An 18,653-nucleotide genomic window follows, 5' to 3' on the forward strand; every position below is an offset into this window, starting at 1 on the left:
CCCTGACGTCAGCCTCGTCTTTATTCCACAGATCTACTATATAACTATATTGTAGCGTTAACAAAGTACAAGGATAGACGTGGGTTTGGTAAACGGCTCTTTATTAAACAAAACAAACTTCCAAGCGTGTGGCGGCGTGGACTTCCAGACAGACCAGGCGTGCGTAATGGCCATGTCCGAGCCCCGCGCACCGTTCGCGGACAGCCACTCGGCCGAGCGCCGGCCCCCGACTAAGCGGAGACTGGGCGTGCGTAAAAGCCATAATAGTTTTTCAAACCTTCTATGTCACTCCAAATCCTTAATTCCTTCAAACTCTTTGTCCTCCGTGTCACTTAGAAATGATCACCGCTAATGATGCCGGTAGTCCTTGTGTGGGCACTTTGTATGTAAACAACCGGGGCGCCGCGCTACTGACGTCACTTGAAATAGTAATCCATTGTTACATCACGGTTCTCCAAACTTTCTTTTTGCTGCTCGATTACTGTTTTCAGCTGCATATTTTACAACTTGAAGTTTGTAACCTGCAAAATATGAGTTTCTTTTTGGTGCCATTTTTCTTAAACCCAACCAGTTGATGAGTCACGGCCAACGGTAAAATTTAGAGCGCCCTCATCCAGTTTCGTCTGAAAATATAATTTTTTTTGGTTGTTTTATCAAAGTCAAAGTCTGCTTTATCGTCGATTTTTTTTTTTTTTATATACTAAGACACACAAAGAGATTGAAATTACGTTTCCACTATCCCTCGGTGAGATAGTACACATATGCATACAAGCAACACAAAAAAACCCCAAGAAGGCACTAACAATGAATAAATAAGAGTGTTGAATAAATGATAAATAAACAAATAATAATAAATAATAATAATAAATATAAGAGGAGCAAAAATGGAGCAAGTGTACATACAGCAGACAGTGGACTTGGATATGGTGCTTTAAAGTGTTAATTGCTTTATTTGATGTTTTCTCTATTTTTTATGTTTTGAATATGTTCAAGATAAAGATATAAAAGCATGTGAAGTGATCAACTATACTAAAAATAACATGGGAAGTGGTCAACTATACTTGTGATGTCTTAATGATCAAGTAAAAATTTGTGAAAAAAAACATATATAAGTCGCTCCTGAGTATAAGTCGCCCCCCCACCCAAACTATGAAAAAAACCGCGACTTATAGTCCGTAAATTACGGTAACTGTTTCATGTCAATCTCGGCTTGCTGAATCGGAGCAAGAAGAAAATGTTCAAATTGTGTTTTTTTACAGCTCAGAAGGAAAAAGTGAAAGGAAAAAAAAATCAACTCCAAGGCACGAAAACATCTGGCGGTGCAGTATCATTGTCTTTTTTAATGTTTGCAAGTTGACTTGCGTGAGCAGATGAAAGTTTGCAGTTAAGTAGTAAAGTAAAACGGTGTGACCCTCAAGTGAGACAAACTTTTGCGAGAGAAGAATGCCACGTGTTGTTTCTGGTGGTCCCGACAGCCTCAATTTGATAGCGGACCGAGCCAAGCTTTTGTTTTATTGATCTTCAGTGTGTTTCATTGAAGAGGTTCCACAAAAGGACACATGTGGGATACATCATCAGGAAGATGGTGCTTTATATCGGACATTTCATTCCAAGTGAGAAGAAAAAAATTGAAATGCAAAGTTTGCATGATGTACAATACATGGTCATGCAAATTAGTAATCCATTCAGCATGTAAAGAAAAAACAAAACAAAAAAGGTCTCAGCCGCTATAGCTCCACGTTAGTTTTTTTTTTTTTCCACATAGTCTCTGCAGGGAGGGGGTATTTTGGACCTATCCATGTTTGTTCTGGGCGGCCCAAAAGCATTGCTGCTTCCACAGCATCCCAAACCACATAGGCCATGAAAGTAACTTGGGCCTGAGAATGGTAACCATGATTGACCAGGTTGGGTTGAAGTCAACTCAACCACCTTATGGTGATTTTTTCACAAACCCTGTTGAGCAATTTAGCCACTTTTTGGATTGGGAAGGAGATCCAACCAGCTGGGAAGGATGTATCATAAGTTTCGTCCAAAGGGCGGCGATGTTACAGATGATAAACACATCTTGCATTCATTGCATGGGACACAGGGGAAGGAATTTGGAAAAACTACGATCATCATTACATTTGCAAACATCTTGTTTTAAAGAGGTTGTGCACTTTTTCTGGGCTGTTTAAATATGTAAGAGGCTTGCTGTCAGGTCACCTGATCTGCAGGAGTTTAGTTTCAACTGCGCGTGGTCATAATCGCTGCAGGAAGGACACAGACATCTGTAGTTTGGAGAGGTTTCTTCAGACAGGCAGCAAATTGTCATATCTGTGCTCATAATGAATATTTTCTGCAATCTGTCGATAAATTCAAATGGGGCCTTGTGGAAGCTGTCCTCGAGACTGACCGACAGATACATCAATTGTTGCTCCTATGAGCCATTGTGGATCAATTACTGTCAGTCACATGAACCACAACTGGCAAAGTGACGAGGACATACACCGAGCGCTGGTGTAGATATGATTGCCTTGGCTGGAGTAATAACTGTATGAAAGAAAAAATTTAGAGAAGCAGAGATGAACCAATAATATAAGTGGAAGGGATGAATGAAAGCGAGGTCCTGTGCTCGAAAAGTGAGTGACAGACAGGCAACAGAGGAATGCGGGGTAATACTTGGCCCCCAAATGCCCTAAATAGCTTTACTCATCCTGGGCTTTTGCCCACTTAGATGTGGAAACTCAAGACTTTCTCAAGCAGGGAAAATGCGACTTCAATAGTGGGAGAAAACCTCTTGAGACCGGGCGAAGATGATGAGAGTCAAGCAATCAGCCTGGAGAGTGGGTGTGTTTTGCATGTTTGTGCTTAACATTTAGTGATACTATCTAACCAATTACATGTCACGGGAGTCTATGCAGCCACCATCGGAAGCATTAGAATCAATTGAATGTCACTACTTCAATATGAATTTTTCATACCAACACGCATATTCTCAGACATGTCAAATGAAAAGAAAAAGATTCTAGTTAACATCTCATAACAACATGTTTGAAATGTGAAACTATATCCGATTAAATCCTCCGGTAATTGGAATTTATCACAACAGTTCGTCAACAGCAAAGCGCTCTAAAGAGGCCACGCTGTTTTTATATAAAGGGAAGGGTCTACTCATGCGGGAGTACCAATGTGTATATACAGTATTAGCCACACACACCTAAAAAAAAAAAAAAAAAAAAAAACAGTTTAAAGCATAAGTAAAAAATTATCTATAATAATCAATCATGTGTTCTGTGCGCCTGCAATAGTCTAAATACTGTATTCAATTAATGATATAACTCTTCACTTCAATGAACAAAATGAATAATACCAAAAGAAATGTGACCACTTCACTGGATCAGGTACAAAAAGGTCTCGCAAAACACCCCTGAAATCCAAACCACCCACTGAAACCAGTCCCTATAAGTATGATGTATTCACGACAAGAGCCAAAATTCCTTTCGCATGTATGGACAATTAGGCGTAATTTTGGCCCAAATTGCTTCCTGTAATGATGAGTGGACAAAGTTAGCAGGCCACTCTCAACTGGGGGAACACAGAGATCTAAAGTATCAGTTCCAAGTCTTGAGAGTGATGGAGAAAAATGTTAAATGCTCCCTGCTTTCACAGACACACCATCTCGGTACATGCAACAGGCCTCCATCCCTCATAGCACAGATAAAATCATTATAGCCATAAAGTATAGGGACTTCAAAGATGGCCTCCTCTTGGACAGCTTTAATCTTGGACAACCTAATTGTGAGAATGCGGTATTTCTTTGCACCTGTACTTATATATGTAAACTAACCTCAGTCTGTAGCGTATTGGCACGTTGCTCCTTGGCGTTGAGGGACTCCTTAAGCACCTCGATATGTTGCTTGCAGTCCGAGTTCTGATTGGTTAGCGTTTCCAGTTTGGTCTGCAGGGCCTGCATGTCCGACTCTTTCCTGTTCAGCTCCTGCTTCAGCTGCTCTATCTGGCAATCACACAAAATAAACATCTCGTCAGTCAGTCTTGAGGGGACTGGTGCCAAGGAGAACGTGCAACACATGCAAACGGTGACACTGTTTCGCTCAGTCGCACTCGTGCGGACAACAAATCATCAGCCACGAAAATAAATTGTGCATGCTGTTCTCAACTAAAAAAGTAGAAGACAAATACAATAAAATATTTGTATTGGAAAATGCTTTTGCACTATAGTTATGAGAAATACGTTCGAATGAAGGCGTTCGAGTGTCCTCGCATGTACATACATACTCGCAAATATGTTCGAACATGCTCGCTAATACATTCAAACTTCTAGCTAATTGCTTCCATACTACTTGGAGCTAAATGCTACAATACTACTTGCAGCAAAACCCGACATTGCCTACTTGCAGGAAAACGCTCCAATGCTACTTGGAACTAAATGCTACAATGCTACTTGGAGCTAAATGCTACATTGCTATTTCAGCTAAATGCTACTTGCAGCTAAATGCTATATTGCTACAATCTTTTTTTTGTAATGACAGAGGCTATTGATATCCACATGCACAACCCTAATACATTTGCAAGTAGCAACAACACAATTTTGTTGAGTACAGAATGACACAACTATTAGACTGTCTGCGATGGTATGGTTTCGAGGAGCATGGAGCATGAGGAGATTCACCCTAACCCCCTCACACAAACAAGTGGAGACAAAAGTGTTCCAGAGCAGATATGAAAAGGGATAAGCGGCCGACTGCTAGAAAACGGCAGTTTCTTGTTTAGTTTCAAACTCAGCTCAAAGCAAATAAGAGTGACGTCATGCAATAAAGCTGAATTGAGAGCTACTTTGCAGGGATGACTGTACAGAAAATCCAAGAGAGAAACGAAATTTGCTTCTTCTGATTTTTTAACAACTCGACAGACATTGTGTCGAGATCCCAAATCCTTTTTTTGAAAGGAAATCATATGAAAGGATGCAACAACTCTATTAGAGACGACACAAACATGCTTTATTATGCCAAACACATTAGCATGCATTAGAGCCATGCACATGATATGTTCAAAGATAGTTGTCGTTCTAGCATGCAACACTCCAGACATGCAGGAGTGGTCCGAGACATTCTACCTTGGTCTTCATAAATTTAGAATGGCTCTTGTAGACCTCCACCTGTTTGAACTCATCCTGCCTATCGTCAGGATGTAGCTGGCCGCTTGTCTTCAACATCTGGACCTCATCTTCTAAGTCTCTGATGTTCCTCTCCAATGAAGAGATCTTGGTGTCCTGCACCGGCAACAGCAGGCGGATTGAACTTTCATAAGAGATTGTCTGTCTTGCATATCAGCAATTAAACAGCCATCTTTCTTTCAAGCCATCCATTTGTTCATCCACGCAGTCATGCATAAAACTAGAGTGTGGTGGTGTAGCAAGCTCTTGATCTTGATGTGGAAACAACCATGCACCGTTTCTAATTTGAAAGCATAGGTTGGGTAGAACTGAGAAGGACTTAATCTCAAGGAAGCCAAAGAAAGCATGTTGGGGAAATACATACCTATTATGGAGAGGGTTAAAAAAAAAAAAAGCATTTGAAATTTTATGCTAAAGATCATTAAAAACAAAACTGAGTTATAGGCTCTATACCCTGGCGTCTGAGTAAATGGCTGGAAAAGGTTTTGCTATGGGTAGGTCCTGAGATTGTTTAGCTGCATGTGTTCATACATACGTTGAATGCTAAACCTTGGACCAGAAGAGAACGGGAATTGAATAAATGGAAGCAGATTGCATGATGCCATCAGCACACGCTACAGGCAACATGGAAGCATCTGACCTCCATTACTATCTCTGACATCAGACCTGACCAGAACATGGTGCTGCAAATACCCTCCAAAAAGGACCCAGAGAACATGCAAATTTCTACAGATGGGGGGTGTTCGCGTTCCTTCAAATGTTGAGTTGTAGAATTCATCCATCCATCTTCTTCCGCTTATCCGGGGTCGGGTCGCGGGGGCAGCAGCTTCAGGAGCTTCTCCCCAGCCACTTCATCCAGCTCATCCCGGGGGATCCCAAGGCGTTCCCAGGCCAGCTGAGAGACATAGTCTCTCCAGCGCGTCCTGGGTCGTCCCCGGGGTCTCCTACCGGTGGGACATGCCCGGAACACCTCCCCAGGGAGGCGTCCAGGAGGCATCCTGATGAGATGCCCGAGCCACCTCGTCTGGCTCCTCTCAACGTGGAGGAGTAGCGACTCTACTCCGAGTCTCTCCCGGATGACCAAGCTTCTCACCCTATCTCTAAGGGAGAGCCCGGACATCCTGCGGAGAAAACTCATTTCGGCCGCTTGTATCCGGGATCTTGTTCTTTCGACCCATAGCTCGTGACCATAGGTGAGGGTAGGAGCGTAAATCGACCGGTAAAGTGAGAGCTTTGCCTTTTGGCTCAGCTCTCTCTTTACCACGACGGACCGATACAGAGTCTGCATTACTGCCGACGCTGCACCGATCCGCCTGTCGATCTCGCGCTCCATCCTCCCCTCACTCGTGAACAAGACCCCAAGATACTTAAACTCCTCCCCTTGAGGCAGGATCTCATCCCCGATCCGGAGAGGGCATTCCACCCTTTTCCGATCGAGGACCATGGACTCAGATTTGGAGGTGCTGACCCTCATCCCGACCGCTTCACACTTGGCTGCGAACCGCTCCAGCGAGAGCTGGAGATCCCGGCCTGAAGAAGCCAACAGCGCCACGTCGTCTCCAAAAATCAGAGACACGATGCTGAGGTCCCCAAACCGGACCCCCTCAACGCCTCGGCTGCGCCTAGAAATTCTGTCCATAAAAATTATGAACAGAATCGGTGACAAAGGGCAGCCTTGGCGGAGTCCAACCCTCACTGGGAACGAATCCGACAAGTAGAATTCATATTATTAATAATACATTTGTGGGCACAGACAAGTAAGCGTAGGTGAAGAGAAAGACACAAAGAAAGAAGGCAAAGCAAACTGATGAAGACACAGCATTCCAACCTCGGAAGACTTCGGCTCAAGATAAAAAACAAAAAGATCAAGAAATGAGCACTCATTGCCGTACCTGCCAGATAACATCAGGATCAAAACAAAAAGGGGGTGTGGTGTTCTGTAATCACAAAGGGAAAATGCCCAGTGCACATTACAGACAGCAACGACGGACAGTTTTAGCTTGCAACTTTGTCAAACTTCATAATGTTCACATTTTTAACAGCAATTATTTCCCCTCCAATTCTTTCATTCAAAATGTACGGCCCTATTTTCACAAGTCTAGCACAACGAACTGTTCCAGAAGAGCTCATCAATAATTGCCGTTGTGGTTTTATGTCACCTGCTCTCCATGTGTTGCTGAAGAAAATAAAGCCTGACGCATTAAATTTCATCTTCGTTTCTTGTTCAGTTTACAAACAAATCGGAACGATCGGGGGCAAGTCTTCACTTCAGGTGCTGTCCTGAAGGGCAAAGTCCTACCTTCATCTCAATGACGGTCTGCAAAGCCCTGGACTTAGCCGGGTCTGCCTGCTGATTCCGCCGATGGAGCTCTTGAGGAGGAACTCGATAGAAATATGCTTGGCGGCTCATCATTTTGATTGCCACGGGATTAAATGAAGATGAATGCTCATATGATAATACGATCAGACATATTTTTTTCTTTCTATCTCATTCAGTCTGGTCTCAGCCTTTCCTGAAGATGTCTGGTATGTTACTGTTGTTGCAGCAACAGCGCGCTGCGCATGTGCTTAGCTTCTCCTATCAATAATTAATAATTGCTTTTTACTCATAACTACAGCCGTAAAGTAAGTTACTAGATGGAGGGCAACTAATGTCATTTGTTTTACATTGCCACAGTTCAGAGAGAGTAGATCCACTCTTCGAAATTTGTTATTCTTCATATCCAGATCAGAGGCTGCCACTCAAACCTTTGCTTCCTTAAATGCAGAGGAAGTCCGCACCCGCCTTAAATTTCTGTTCTGGTACATTTCTGACACAAAACATCAACCAATACCGCACTTTGGCCCAATTGTCTCAGGCATCTGGCATCGGATATATTTCCAAGCCAACAAGATTCTGGCTCGGACATGAAAGTCATCAAAAAAAATTGAGACTAAGATGAAGGTGTCAGACAGATGCTTAATCTCATTTGATATCAGAAAATAATCCACGGTAATTCAAACAAGACTGATTGCTGAGCTTTGGAAGCTGTGACAGGTTGAGAGTGTGCAGAGATCTTTGACACCAACTTTGTCAGACATAAAATCATTCAAAGCCAAAAAGAACACTCCAAATGAATGTTCCTTGGTTGTATACACAAAGGTTTCCTTGACAGTGTTAAAAAAATAAATAAATTGAGATGCGGTAAAGCGGTAACAGGGAAATCCCTCCGTACAGTTCTGTGGTAGACTGAGACACGCTAGAATCTTCTGAAGTTTTTCCAATGAAATTAGAGTCGATGAGCCTGGTCCTCTTGTCCTATTCACTTGCGTTTAAGCGGGGGATTACTTCTCTAAGAGCATGTCTGTTGCTGCCCGCTGACTATGTGCGCTATTATGTCACAGTGAGTTGACTCTAACTGGAGAAACGCTGTGGACCTCAAATGCGGTCCGAGTGAATTTCACACAGAATCTTTTCACAGCACCGTTGTGTCCCCCAGTGGAGAATTTGAAGTATTCAAAAGAAGCATGTCATCAAACATCGTCAACTGCGCTCCGCGTGTCAGAATAGCTAACATATGGAATTGATAGGATCAAAGGTAACACAATAGCAATAAATGCTGGCATCCTGAGAGATGGATACGGTCAAAAGGTTCAATTCTAGCCCGAAGGCAACGGTGTCATCAACACCAGTCGGAACATGCAAAGAACTATGTATATATACAGATTCATCGGTCACATTCCCATCCCTTCCTCATCAGTGAGGGGTAAGGGGGAAGAAAAAACAAATGTGTCTGCCTTTCAGTTCAGAGGATTTAGATATTTCAAAATGACAGAAAAAAGAACTCACAGACTCTGAATATAGGAAGTGGGTGTGTTTGTGAGATTGTCAGGGGTGTCATTTTATTCCGATAAACCTTTCTGCGGAGACATTCTGGGAGATCAGCAGAGCATGGAAAGCATTTGGTTCCCCAGGGTTGGTGGGCAAAGGGGAGTGAGTTCTGGGGTTCCATTTTGTGATGATAGATGGAAATGTCTTTATGAGAATCTTAAGGGGGTTCTCATGTTGAGTGGCTGCCAGGAGAGATTGGTCAGTATGTGCTCTAAAACAGAGGTCCCCAACCACCGGGCCGCACAGAAAAAAATATATTGTTTTTTTATTGACGATCAATTAATTCAGGTCAAGACGCTCGTCCTGGTCACATAACATGTTTCCCCAGTCGAGCCCGCAAAGGTACGGAGCAGATACTTAATGGTGAGATTTATTTTTATGTGGTTTTTATTATAACTTTATTATTTATTTATATATTTATATAAAGGCCAGTCCATTAAAATGTTGTCTGACATGTAGCCGGTCCGTGGTGCAAAAAAGGTTGGGAACCGCTGCTCTAAAACACTTTGCATAAGTTTGAAAAAAAAGTTAGCATATAGTAGCAAAAGGGCGATGGGGAGGTCTGATATCGCCTAAAGCACAAAAAAAGATAGTAAAACTACACAATAGTGGTCATGAGGTTTTGTGAGTTTTGTAGAAATATGAACATAAGTAAACTCTTAGCATCAACAGGTTAAGGTTGTGCAAAAATTAAGCAGTGGTGCTGTTAATAATGGGTCTACTGAGACCCTTCAGCTGAGGAGAATCGGTTACGACGTGTGTGTGTGTGTGTGTGTGTGTGTGTGTGTGTGTGTGTGTGTGTGTGTGTGTGTGTGTGTGTGTGTGTGTGTGTGTGTGTGTGTAGGTGTGTAAGTGTAGGTGTGTGTGTAGGTGTGTGTGTGTGAGAGAGAGAGAGAGAGAGAGAGAGAGAGAGTGCGAGAGAGAGCGTGAGAGAGTAAATCTTAATAGAATACTGCCAATTTGTGGTTATTGTTAGTACTGCAACTATGTTTTTACAAGATAGAGAGATAGAGAGACAGAGACAGAGACAGAGACACGGAGAGACGGAGAGACGGAGAGACGGAGAGACGGAGAGAGGGAGAGAGGGAGAGAGGGAGAGAGGGAGAGAGGGATAGACGGATAGAGGGAGAGAGGGAGAGAGGGAGAGAGGGAGAGACGGATGGACGGATGGACGGATGGACGGATGGACGGATGGACGGATAGACGGATAGAAGGATAGACGCATAGACGCATAGACGCATGGACGGATAGACGGATAGACGGATAGACGGATAGACGGATAGACGGATAGACGGATAGACGGATAGATAGATAGATAGATAGATAGATAGATAGATAGATAGATAGATAGATAGATAGATAGATAGATAGATAGATAGATAGATAGATAGATAGATAGATAGATAGATAGATAGATAGATAGATAGATAGATAGATAGATAGATAGATAGATAGATAGATAGATAGATAGATAGATAGATAGATAGATAGATAGATAGAAATAAAAGTCTGTAAAAGTCTGACAGCCAGCTGACTAATGTGAATACAAAATGGGAGACGGGGAGGGGGGGGCTTACACACAGCACCCCCTGAGAGAAGGCACCAGCAGGTGAAGGATGGCCTGCACTCTTTCTCCACACAAATCCCTCATGAGCATACCATCCAGACATAAACATAAACTGATGGTTCAAGTGACTTGACATCTGGTGAAGACCTGAATGCTCGCAAGTCAATGCAGATTGCCTTTTTCTGTGCACATACACCCAGCACAATTACTTTAAAAGTTCCCTAAAACTACCACTCCCCTAAAACTGTACATGTATGTTCATTAGGGGCAAAAAAATAAAACAAAACAAAAAATAAAACAAATGAGCTGATGCAAATGAACTAAGACAAGAGTTGAGCGATACGACAAGAAAGCATCACCCCTTGCTAGACTAAGAAAGTCTACACATGTTAAGCATTTAGTATCTCAGCTGAAGCTAGATGAGCAGGGTCATTTCAAAAGAGCATAATGGGCACGATAATGGAAGGCAGTTGTGCCGACTTCCTCTGGAGCTAATCAAAATATGGGAGAGCAGTTCAGCACTACCGTAACAGCCATCAAAGTCCAAGTGTGAGGCCAAATTACCACTCTGACAAGTCAACATCGACAAGAGGCCTTGACAGGGAAAAGGTTACCTCACAGCGAAACACGTGCAAAGAAATCTTTTGATTAATTAACCCAGACATTTGACGTTTGGAATTCTTCACTGACCACAAACTGATGAAAGCGCGATTTAAAGTATCAGACAACTTGACTGAATTTGCACCCTTTTATTTAGATAACACAGTGCCAAAAAGTTGTTTGGAATTAATGCTTTGGGTGAAGTAATACATTTAAGCAGAGAAAATAATTTAGGAAATAACTCATGACAATCATTTCCTCCATCTTTTGGCTTGTGATAACACCGCTACTTTACTTTTTGAAGAGTATAAATTGTTGCTACATTCATTACACTATACAGCTGATGTTTTTTGGGTTTTTTTTTTGTCCTTATGCTTATGTAGTATACACTCACACAAACTACTACATCCAATTTTACCCTTCAAATGACACTTTTTCCTGACACAGATTGTACTCGTCATCCACCTCCAAAGCACACGCATGACAATCTGCCCCAGAGCTAAAAATAGAATACTATCCTGCGCGCATGTGCTTACGTGCACGTGTGAGCAAGTACTTACCTATTAAACACACATGCACAGGAAACATTGCATTAAAAGACCCGCAATTTCCAGAGACACCCAGCAAGGTCGCATATTCCATGCCTAAATCCAAAGGGGGGGTGGCCTCGGTAGAAACGCTAAGCCGACGGTGTCCAGATGTGCGCGCATGTTCGCAAATCAGCGACACAGACAATCGCTTGCTACAGCAGATATGGAAGGGGACGCTCAGCACGAGGGCAACGCCAAAAAACAACGTGGGACAAACAATAGTAGGAGCACGCGTGCACGCACACTCACGCACGCACAAGTAGGGAAATTAAGAGCTAAGAAGATTTTGGAGTTAAAAATAACCAAAGCGGGAGACGGGAGGCCAAAGCAGTGCGCTGCCAATCCACCTGGCCTGCTTGGATAACAGCATACAGACCCGGGCAAGACTACATTTGCATTTCGCAATCAATGAATGCAGCCCCTGCAGGGGAAGACGTGACTCACACGTAATCAAATGGGAATTGTTTTTTCCAACTGCCACATGAGCATGTGCATTGTACTGTTAGCACAAACAAACACACGCACACAAATACCACTAGTCTGAACACAGACTTGTTAATCTGGCCCTGGTGATCTGACTTCAGTGCCCGCAAATGAAAAGTATGGGTACACTAAGCATATGCAAACAAGAAAGCGTAATAAAGTATGTGTGTGTGTGTGTGTGTGTGTGTGTGTGTGTGTGTGTGTGTGTGTGTGTGTGTGTGTGTGTGTGTGTGTGTGTGTGTGTGTGTGTGTGTGTGTGTGTGTGTGTGTGTGTGTGTGTGTGCGTGTGTGTGTGTGTGTGTGTGTGTGTGCATACAAGTTTTGGAGTGATTTATCTTGGTCATGTTTTTCCATCACAAAAACTTGGCATTTCAACAGGGGTGTGTAGACTTTTTATATCCACTGTATATTTCAAATTACATTCAATCTCGGTGCTTTTGATTATAAAGCTGTAGTTAATTATGTGGCGATAGAAAATGTTCTTAGAGTTAAACAGGACTTTTTTTCTTTTTAATTGTCAACCCACCGTAAGGCCCAATTTACATGCTATAAATATGCGACTGTTCACACACATGCAAAATGTGACACTCTCAAGAAAAACTTACCTCTCTTACGTGCATGTTTTCAAGTTGAGCTTCAGCCTCCTGTGCAGCCATCGCTAAGATGCCCATTTTCTGCCCCCGGCCACACGCTCCGTGAACTTGACCTTGACCCTGAAGCATCTCCAGAAGCTTCTGGATGCTCTCGTCTCTGGCACCTAGCGTCTGCTTTTGAGAGTCAATTCTCATCTCCATCTCTTCCATGGTTTTCCGCAGCAGGAACAGCTCTTTGGCCTGACGCTCGTGCTCCGACTGCAAGTGGCCAAAATTCTCATGCGACGGCTCCGGAGGTGGCGAAGAGAAGCCGTCGCAGCCCGGCACCTGACATGGGCTACATCGCCGAACCAGAGTGGGGCTGGGAACCGCCGCTTGATTTGGGCTGAGCTTCGGCCCAGGATGAACGGTGCCGGCCGGGCTTACTCTCTGTGCGGCTATTGGACTGGCACCGCCATACCCTGAGCTGTGAATGATGATGTCAACTTCCTGCTGCCTTGGATTGTATGTGTTGGATGGACTGGCTCTCGGATTATTCTTTGGTCCGGGACTGTGGAGGTGGCTGGGACTTTCTCGCGGAGTGTGACCAGGGCTGAGCCCACCTCTGTGGTCCTGCTCCATGCGGATGTCACGACAGGAAGCGGAGGTCCCTTGCTGATGTCGTTGCTGGAGGCGACTGTTGATCTCCCTGTGGGCCCTCAGCTCCTCCTGGAGCTCCTGAACTGTCAATGGATGCTGGAAGAAAATGGAGAAGGAAAACAAAGCAGATTGGAATTCTGTTTATGATCAAGTGTTGACTGAGTATAGTGACTCATGCTCAAAGACGACAAAATTAAAAGCCACTTGTTGACTACTTTGGCCTCATGATGGCAGCATTTCACTTAAAAACTGGGAAATTCTGAGTGAGTGTTGGAGGTGACTACCAATTATAGAAGAAGGTAAACATGAGATGGCGAAAAAGTGATACTCATGTTTATGAAACTAGAAAAGTTTCTATATAATATTGAGAAACAAAACTTGCTTACAACTTAAAAAATTACAAGTCGAGCCTAACCAGTAATTTTAGTCTGTCAATTATTCAAGTTATTACTGGAGTCTGTCCATACTGATTTAGGATACTTCTGAACTGACCACCCAGGCAATTTCTCCAACCAAAATTTAGAGGGAGCTGCCCATAAATGCTTTGAAAATATAAAGAGTAAACAAAAGGAATCAACATCAGTGCAGGTTAAAAGAAACAATGGCGGGTTACAGAGATGGTTGTGAGCCCGTCAAAAAAAAAAAAAAACAGTCTTCTGCTGGTGTATCCGAAAGGTCAGCGGCAACAACGACACCGTTTTGATGAAGGCAGGCGAGGGTGACATTGGCACACTGCAAGACGCCAGAACTGAATAGCAAGTCAAATTGTGTGGGCGACCTCCGCGCGCGCGCGCGCGCGCGCGCACGCGCACACACACACGCACACACGCACACACACACACACACACACACACACACACACACACACACACACACACACACACACACACACACACACACACACTCACTCACTCACTCACTCACTCACTCACTCACTCACTCACTCACTCACTCACTCACTCACTCACTCACTCACTCTCTCTCTCTCTCTCTCACTCTCTCTCTCACTCTCTCTCTCTCTCTCTCTCTCTCTCTCTCTCTCTCTCTCTCTCTCTCTCTCTCTCTCTCTCTCTCTCTCTCTCTCTCTCTCTCTCTCTCTCTCTCTCTCTCTCTCTCTCTCTCTCTCTCTCTCTCTCTCTCTCTCTCTCTCTCTCTCTCTCTCTCTCTCTCTCTCTCTCTCTCTCTCTCTCTCTCTCTCTCTCTCTCTCTCTCTCTCTCTCTCTCTCTCTCTCTCCTCTCTCTCTCTCTCTCTCTCTCTCTCTCTCTCTCTCTCTCTCTCTCTCTCTCTCTCTCTCTCTCTCTCTCTCTCTCGGTATGTGCACTCAAGCAGATGGTTAGGTGGGAGTTTGTTTGGCACAGCTGAGGATGAAAGTGACATTTCTAATGCAAATGCATCTTCGATGTTGACAACTTTGCAAGGTAACTCAAAGGATGAAATACACAAAATGAATCATCCACACTGAATGCAACCCATTCAGAAAACGACTTTGGGGTTATAGCTAATTATTTTGTATTTCCCAATCTTCATGGAAAACTTATTGGAGACATATTTTTTTTTTCAAAGGTTTTTTTGTTTTCTCTTATTAATGCAATTCAGTGGGTGTCACACTGAGATTGTCGCTATTCACGGCCCAGCCCGGTCACTATCCCCAACCTATAGCAGCCGTCTACTATTTTCATAAATTAAATTAATTGGCCAATTAATTGATTGTCAGGTTGTTGTTTTTTTTCAAATATTGAAATCAGCCCCAAAACGTCTGCTTGACCCTTGTAATGAGTAATGAATATGGTTAAGGTAAATATATCAGAGTTGAAAAATTATTTAGGAAATATAGTGGAGTCCAGTGGAAAAGCTAGAGAGGGGGACGTGGGTCATTGGTCCCCCCAAGAAATGTGCTAGGACCCACTGAGGTATCTTTGCGCCCCACCATTGCCCCCCTCCCATTAAAATAAACCTAGCTCCGCAGTGGTGAAGCCAAATTTAAAAAAAATTAATGATTTCAGAAATACCAAAGTAAAAGTAAAAAAAAAAAAAAACTCTGCGTACAGTATACAATTTTTTAACTCTGTTGCAAGATTGCCTTGAGGAGTAACTGTTAAGCAGTGTTAGTCTGGTGCACACGAAGAAGGCACATTTCCATGGAAACTCAAGCTCAGCCTTGAAACTATCTTTACAAGCGAAGTGAAAAGTGGATTTTCTTTGCCACCTTAAAGACGGCGCCACAGATGGTATGAGAAAAGGTGAGATGTCCACATGAGACACACGGATACAAAATAACCCGCTTGTGTGAAAATGACTCGCTGTTGATGTCACCGTTGACTCACTTGGTGCGCAGTGCAGTAACATTTCCTTCAATGTGAAAACTTGTGGTTCATTCGGCAGCATTTAAAAGGTCAATTCTGAGATCAAAACAAAGACTCACCTGAATATTATCTTGGTCTGCCCGGGAATAGTCCATAGGGGCTGAGGTCCTCGGTCCATCTTCCCGCCTGATGCTTTTATCTCTCTTGACATCTGGACTCCAAAAGTTGACATTGTTAAAACTGTGGCCTGTTCTTCCATCTAATTCTATTTTTAGGTTGTCATTTTCCCTCTGAAGCTCCCTGAGTTGAGTCTGGAGATCAGATGCAGGAGGTTCTTCATGACCACTCGTATCCAACACATGTGGACGTCTCCCAGACTGCCGTTGAAGACCAGGAGTCCCTGTAGGGCCAAAGGTTTGGTCTTTGTAGTGGTTGGACAAGTGATTCGGATCAAGGGAGTTTATAGTCGAATTGCTGCTCACACCCGCACCACGGCTACCGTTCAAGAAGCGGCTGGTGTTCCTCCCGAGTGTCATGGTGCCTTTGGGGTAACTTCCAGAAGGTTCCAAAGCATCCCGCTCGCAGGGGTACATGCCTGATGTGCCGTAAGCCGCATTTAAAGACTGGATGTTTTCCATTGACAGAGTTTTACCCCCTGGGGCTGTCGCTGAGCCAGTGGTCACCTTCGCATGGGTTACGATGCTAGGTTTCTTTGGGCCGAGTGTTGACATCGAGCCTTGACCTCCAGGTACTTTTGAAACGGGGGTGGACACCGAACCAGGTTCTAATCCGGAGCGGCAGCCTGGGTTTGAACTGGTCTTGGCCTGTTTGCCTTTGGTCTGTTTGGCAGACCTTGAAAATCGTGAATGAGATGCAGCGCCATCTGCAAGACCGCTGCTCTTTGAGGCGGCAGACAGCTTGTTCTGGGCCGGCTTGGCTCGGATATTCAGAGGCATTTTTATTTGGCTAAATTTGGCATTTTGATAATACACTTAAGGTGAGTGGTTTTGTATCCCTTTGTGGATTCAATGTGGATGAAATGGCCAACTCCTGGCCTTTCAATTCTCACCTGCCCATCGTGCATTCAACGGGGCTTGTGGATGAGACTTGCAATGTTTTGTCCTAATAACAGAAAGAGGTTGCCATGGGCAACAGGGCTCCCAAATACACCAACCGAACATGACTTGGTTTCAGGAACAGGACTAGACATCATGAATCCTTGAATAGAAAAGAAGGAAAGAATCAAATTAAAATTAGACAAAAGAAAAAAAAAATACATCAACGCCGAAACTTAATAAAATTGAAAATGGCGTTTTGTTTTTATATTGTAGGTAAGATGAAAGATTGTTCAATTATCATTCACTTATAATTTCAGTTCAATTGAGTTCAATAGATTTCAAATGAAGGTTATTGTGGTTTTAGACCTGCAACACATTTCCACACTTTTGGATACTGACAATTACATTTTGGAACAATCTACTGGACACACCAATACCATCTACAGATACAACTGACAAGTTCAGACATTCTTGTTGTACCTCATATATCACAGGTAGTCTATTATTTTAGCATAATAAATCGATAAGTTTGGTCATTCATTGTACATCTTAAATATGTACAGTGTTTGTTACCACTGTGATTTATTTATAGTTTAGAATTGTCTATTGTTAGCCTCTTGTAATTGATGTTTAATTTACACTCATATTCAAACCTACGGACAGGTTAATCTTCAATCAACATGTTTTCAGAATGTAGGCGGCAATAGCAATTCCCACGCGGAGAGAGAGGGCAGATTCACACCCCCAACTTCAGACCTGTGACGCAGATTTGCTTATTCACCATTCCACCCATGGAGAATCAAAAAACACATTTATCTGTGATGGGCCAGATATTGGAATGGCCTGTAAATCATAAGCAAATCCAAACCATAATCCCTCCTCTAATCCAAAAGGATTGGACGGTGGTGGTCACTGCACAATATCCAATTGAGTGATTGGTTAAATCTAAATGTCAATCATAACACAGCTGTCAAGCTCTCATCCGTCAGTGGTGCGAACAAGGATTTTAGCTTTTGGGCGCTTTGTGGGGAATCATCAAATATGTTACGTTGCATTTATGTCGACATGTGACTGGTTCTCAATAGGGCAATCGAACAAGTTGCTCAATGCAATCACGTTATTTCATTGCGACAACTACAAGAGCAAAATAAAACGAAATCAACTGTAACTGTAGCAACTGCAAGTAACTCACTTGCTTTTATTTCCCAAATTGTCGTGACAGCCAGCTGTTGCCTGCAACAAGTCGTAGTTTTGCCGAGTGCCGTCACTGCCATCCATCCGTAAAGACAGTTTCCGAAAACATTTCCACTCGCCAACCACTATGTTAATTGCATGCAAGTGTAAAAGGGCGCCTCCTCGATACAGACGCCGCCGCGTAACTCTACTACTACAACTGCATGAGGAGGATTAGTTTCCTGCTCATATGTGCACGGCTACATGCTACACGAGTCCAATGCCTTACATAATAATTAATCTCAGTCCACATAGTTGTCATGCATGCGTTTGTCATGTTTGCAGCGGGGAGTAATACGGTACCCAAGCTCGTACGCACCTCTCTTCCATCAACCGGTAGCCGGCTCCTCCACCTGCCCGGAGTGGGTTACTCCATCACGATGTCATCCGGTCAGCTGTGCCGCTTTCGTGCGTGACCTCTGCTGCGTAGTGCGCGCTGCCAAATGTTGGCGTGTGCGCGACAGGACTGCTGCCCCAGCAGTCCTTTGGACTATGATTGGACCGTTTCATCATCATCATCATCATCATCATCATCATCA

General features: G+C 43.5%; 1 protein-coding gene across 6 annotated transcripts in view; it reads right to left on the reverse strand.

The window, feature by feature from the left end:
• Window positions 1-18,596, reverse strand: part of LOC148401394 (ERC protein 2-like) — a 118,437-nt gene extending 99,841 nt beyond the window's left edge. For 4 of the 6 annotated variants that reach the window (XR_015853178.1, XM_088356562.1, XM_088356547.1 and 1 more), the window contains exons 1-5: window positions 18,434-18,596; window positions 15,943-17,041; window positions 12,893-13,615; window positions 5,117-5,272; window positions 3,830-3,997 (exon numbers count right to left, since the gene is read on the reverse strand). Coding sequence is in view for 5 of the 6 variants with exons in the window: in XM_088356562.1 (XP_088212688.1) it covers window positions 3,830-3,997; window positions 5,117-5,272; window positions 12,893-13,615; window positions 15,943-16,779 (1,884 nt within the window). In the remaining variant the exon portion in view is untranslated. Of the gene's footprint in view, window positions 1-3,829; window positions 3,998-5,116; window positions 5,273-12,892; window positions 13,616-15,942; window positions 17,042-18,073; window positions 18,262-18,433 lie in introns of those variants that run through there. The other 2 variants (XM_088356554.1, XM_088356572.1) reach the window with 2 other exon arrangements.
• Between the last annotated feature and the right edge of the window lie 57 nt (window positions 18,597-18,653).

The sequence above is a fragment of the Syngnathus floridae genome, chromosome 2 (genome assembly GCF_059516105.1).
Source record: "Syngnathus floridae isolate MCC-2025c chromosome 2, RoL_Sflo_1.0, whole genome shotgun sequence".
Lineage (NCBI taxonomy): Eukaryota > Metazoa > Chordata > Actinopteri > Syngnathiformes > Syngnathidae > Syngnathus > Syngnathus floridae.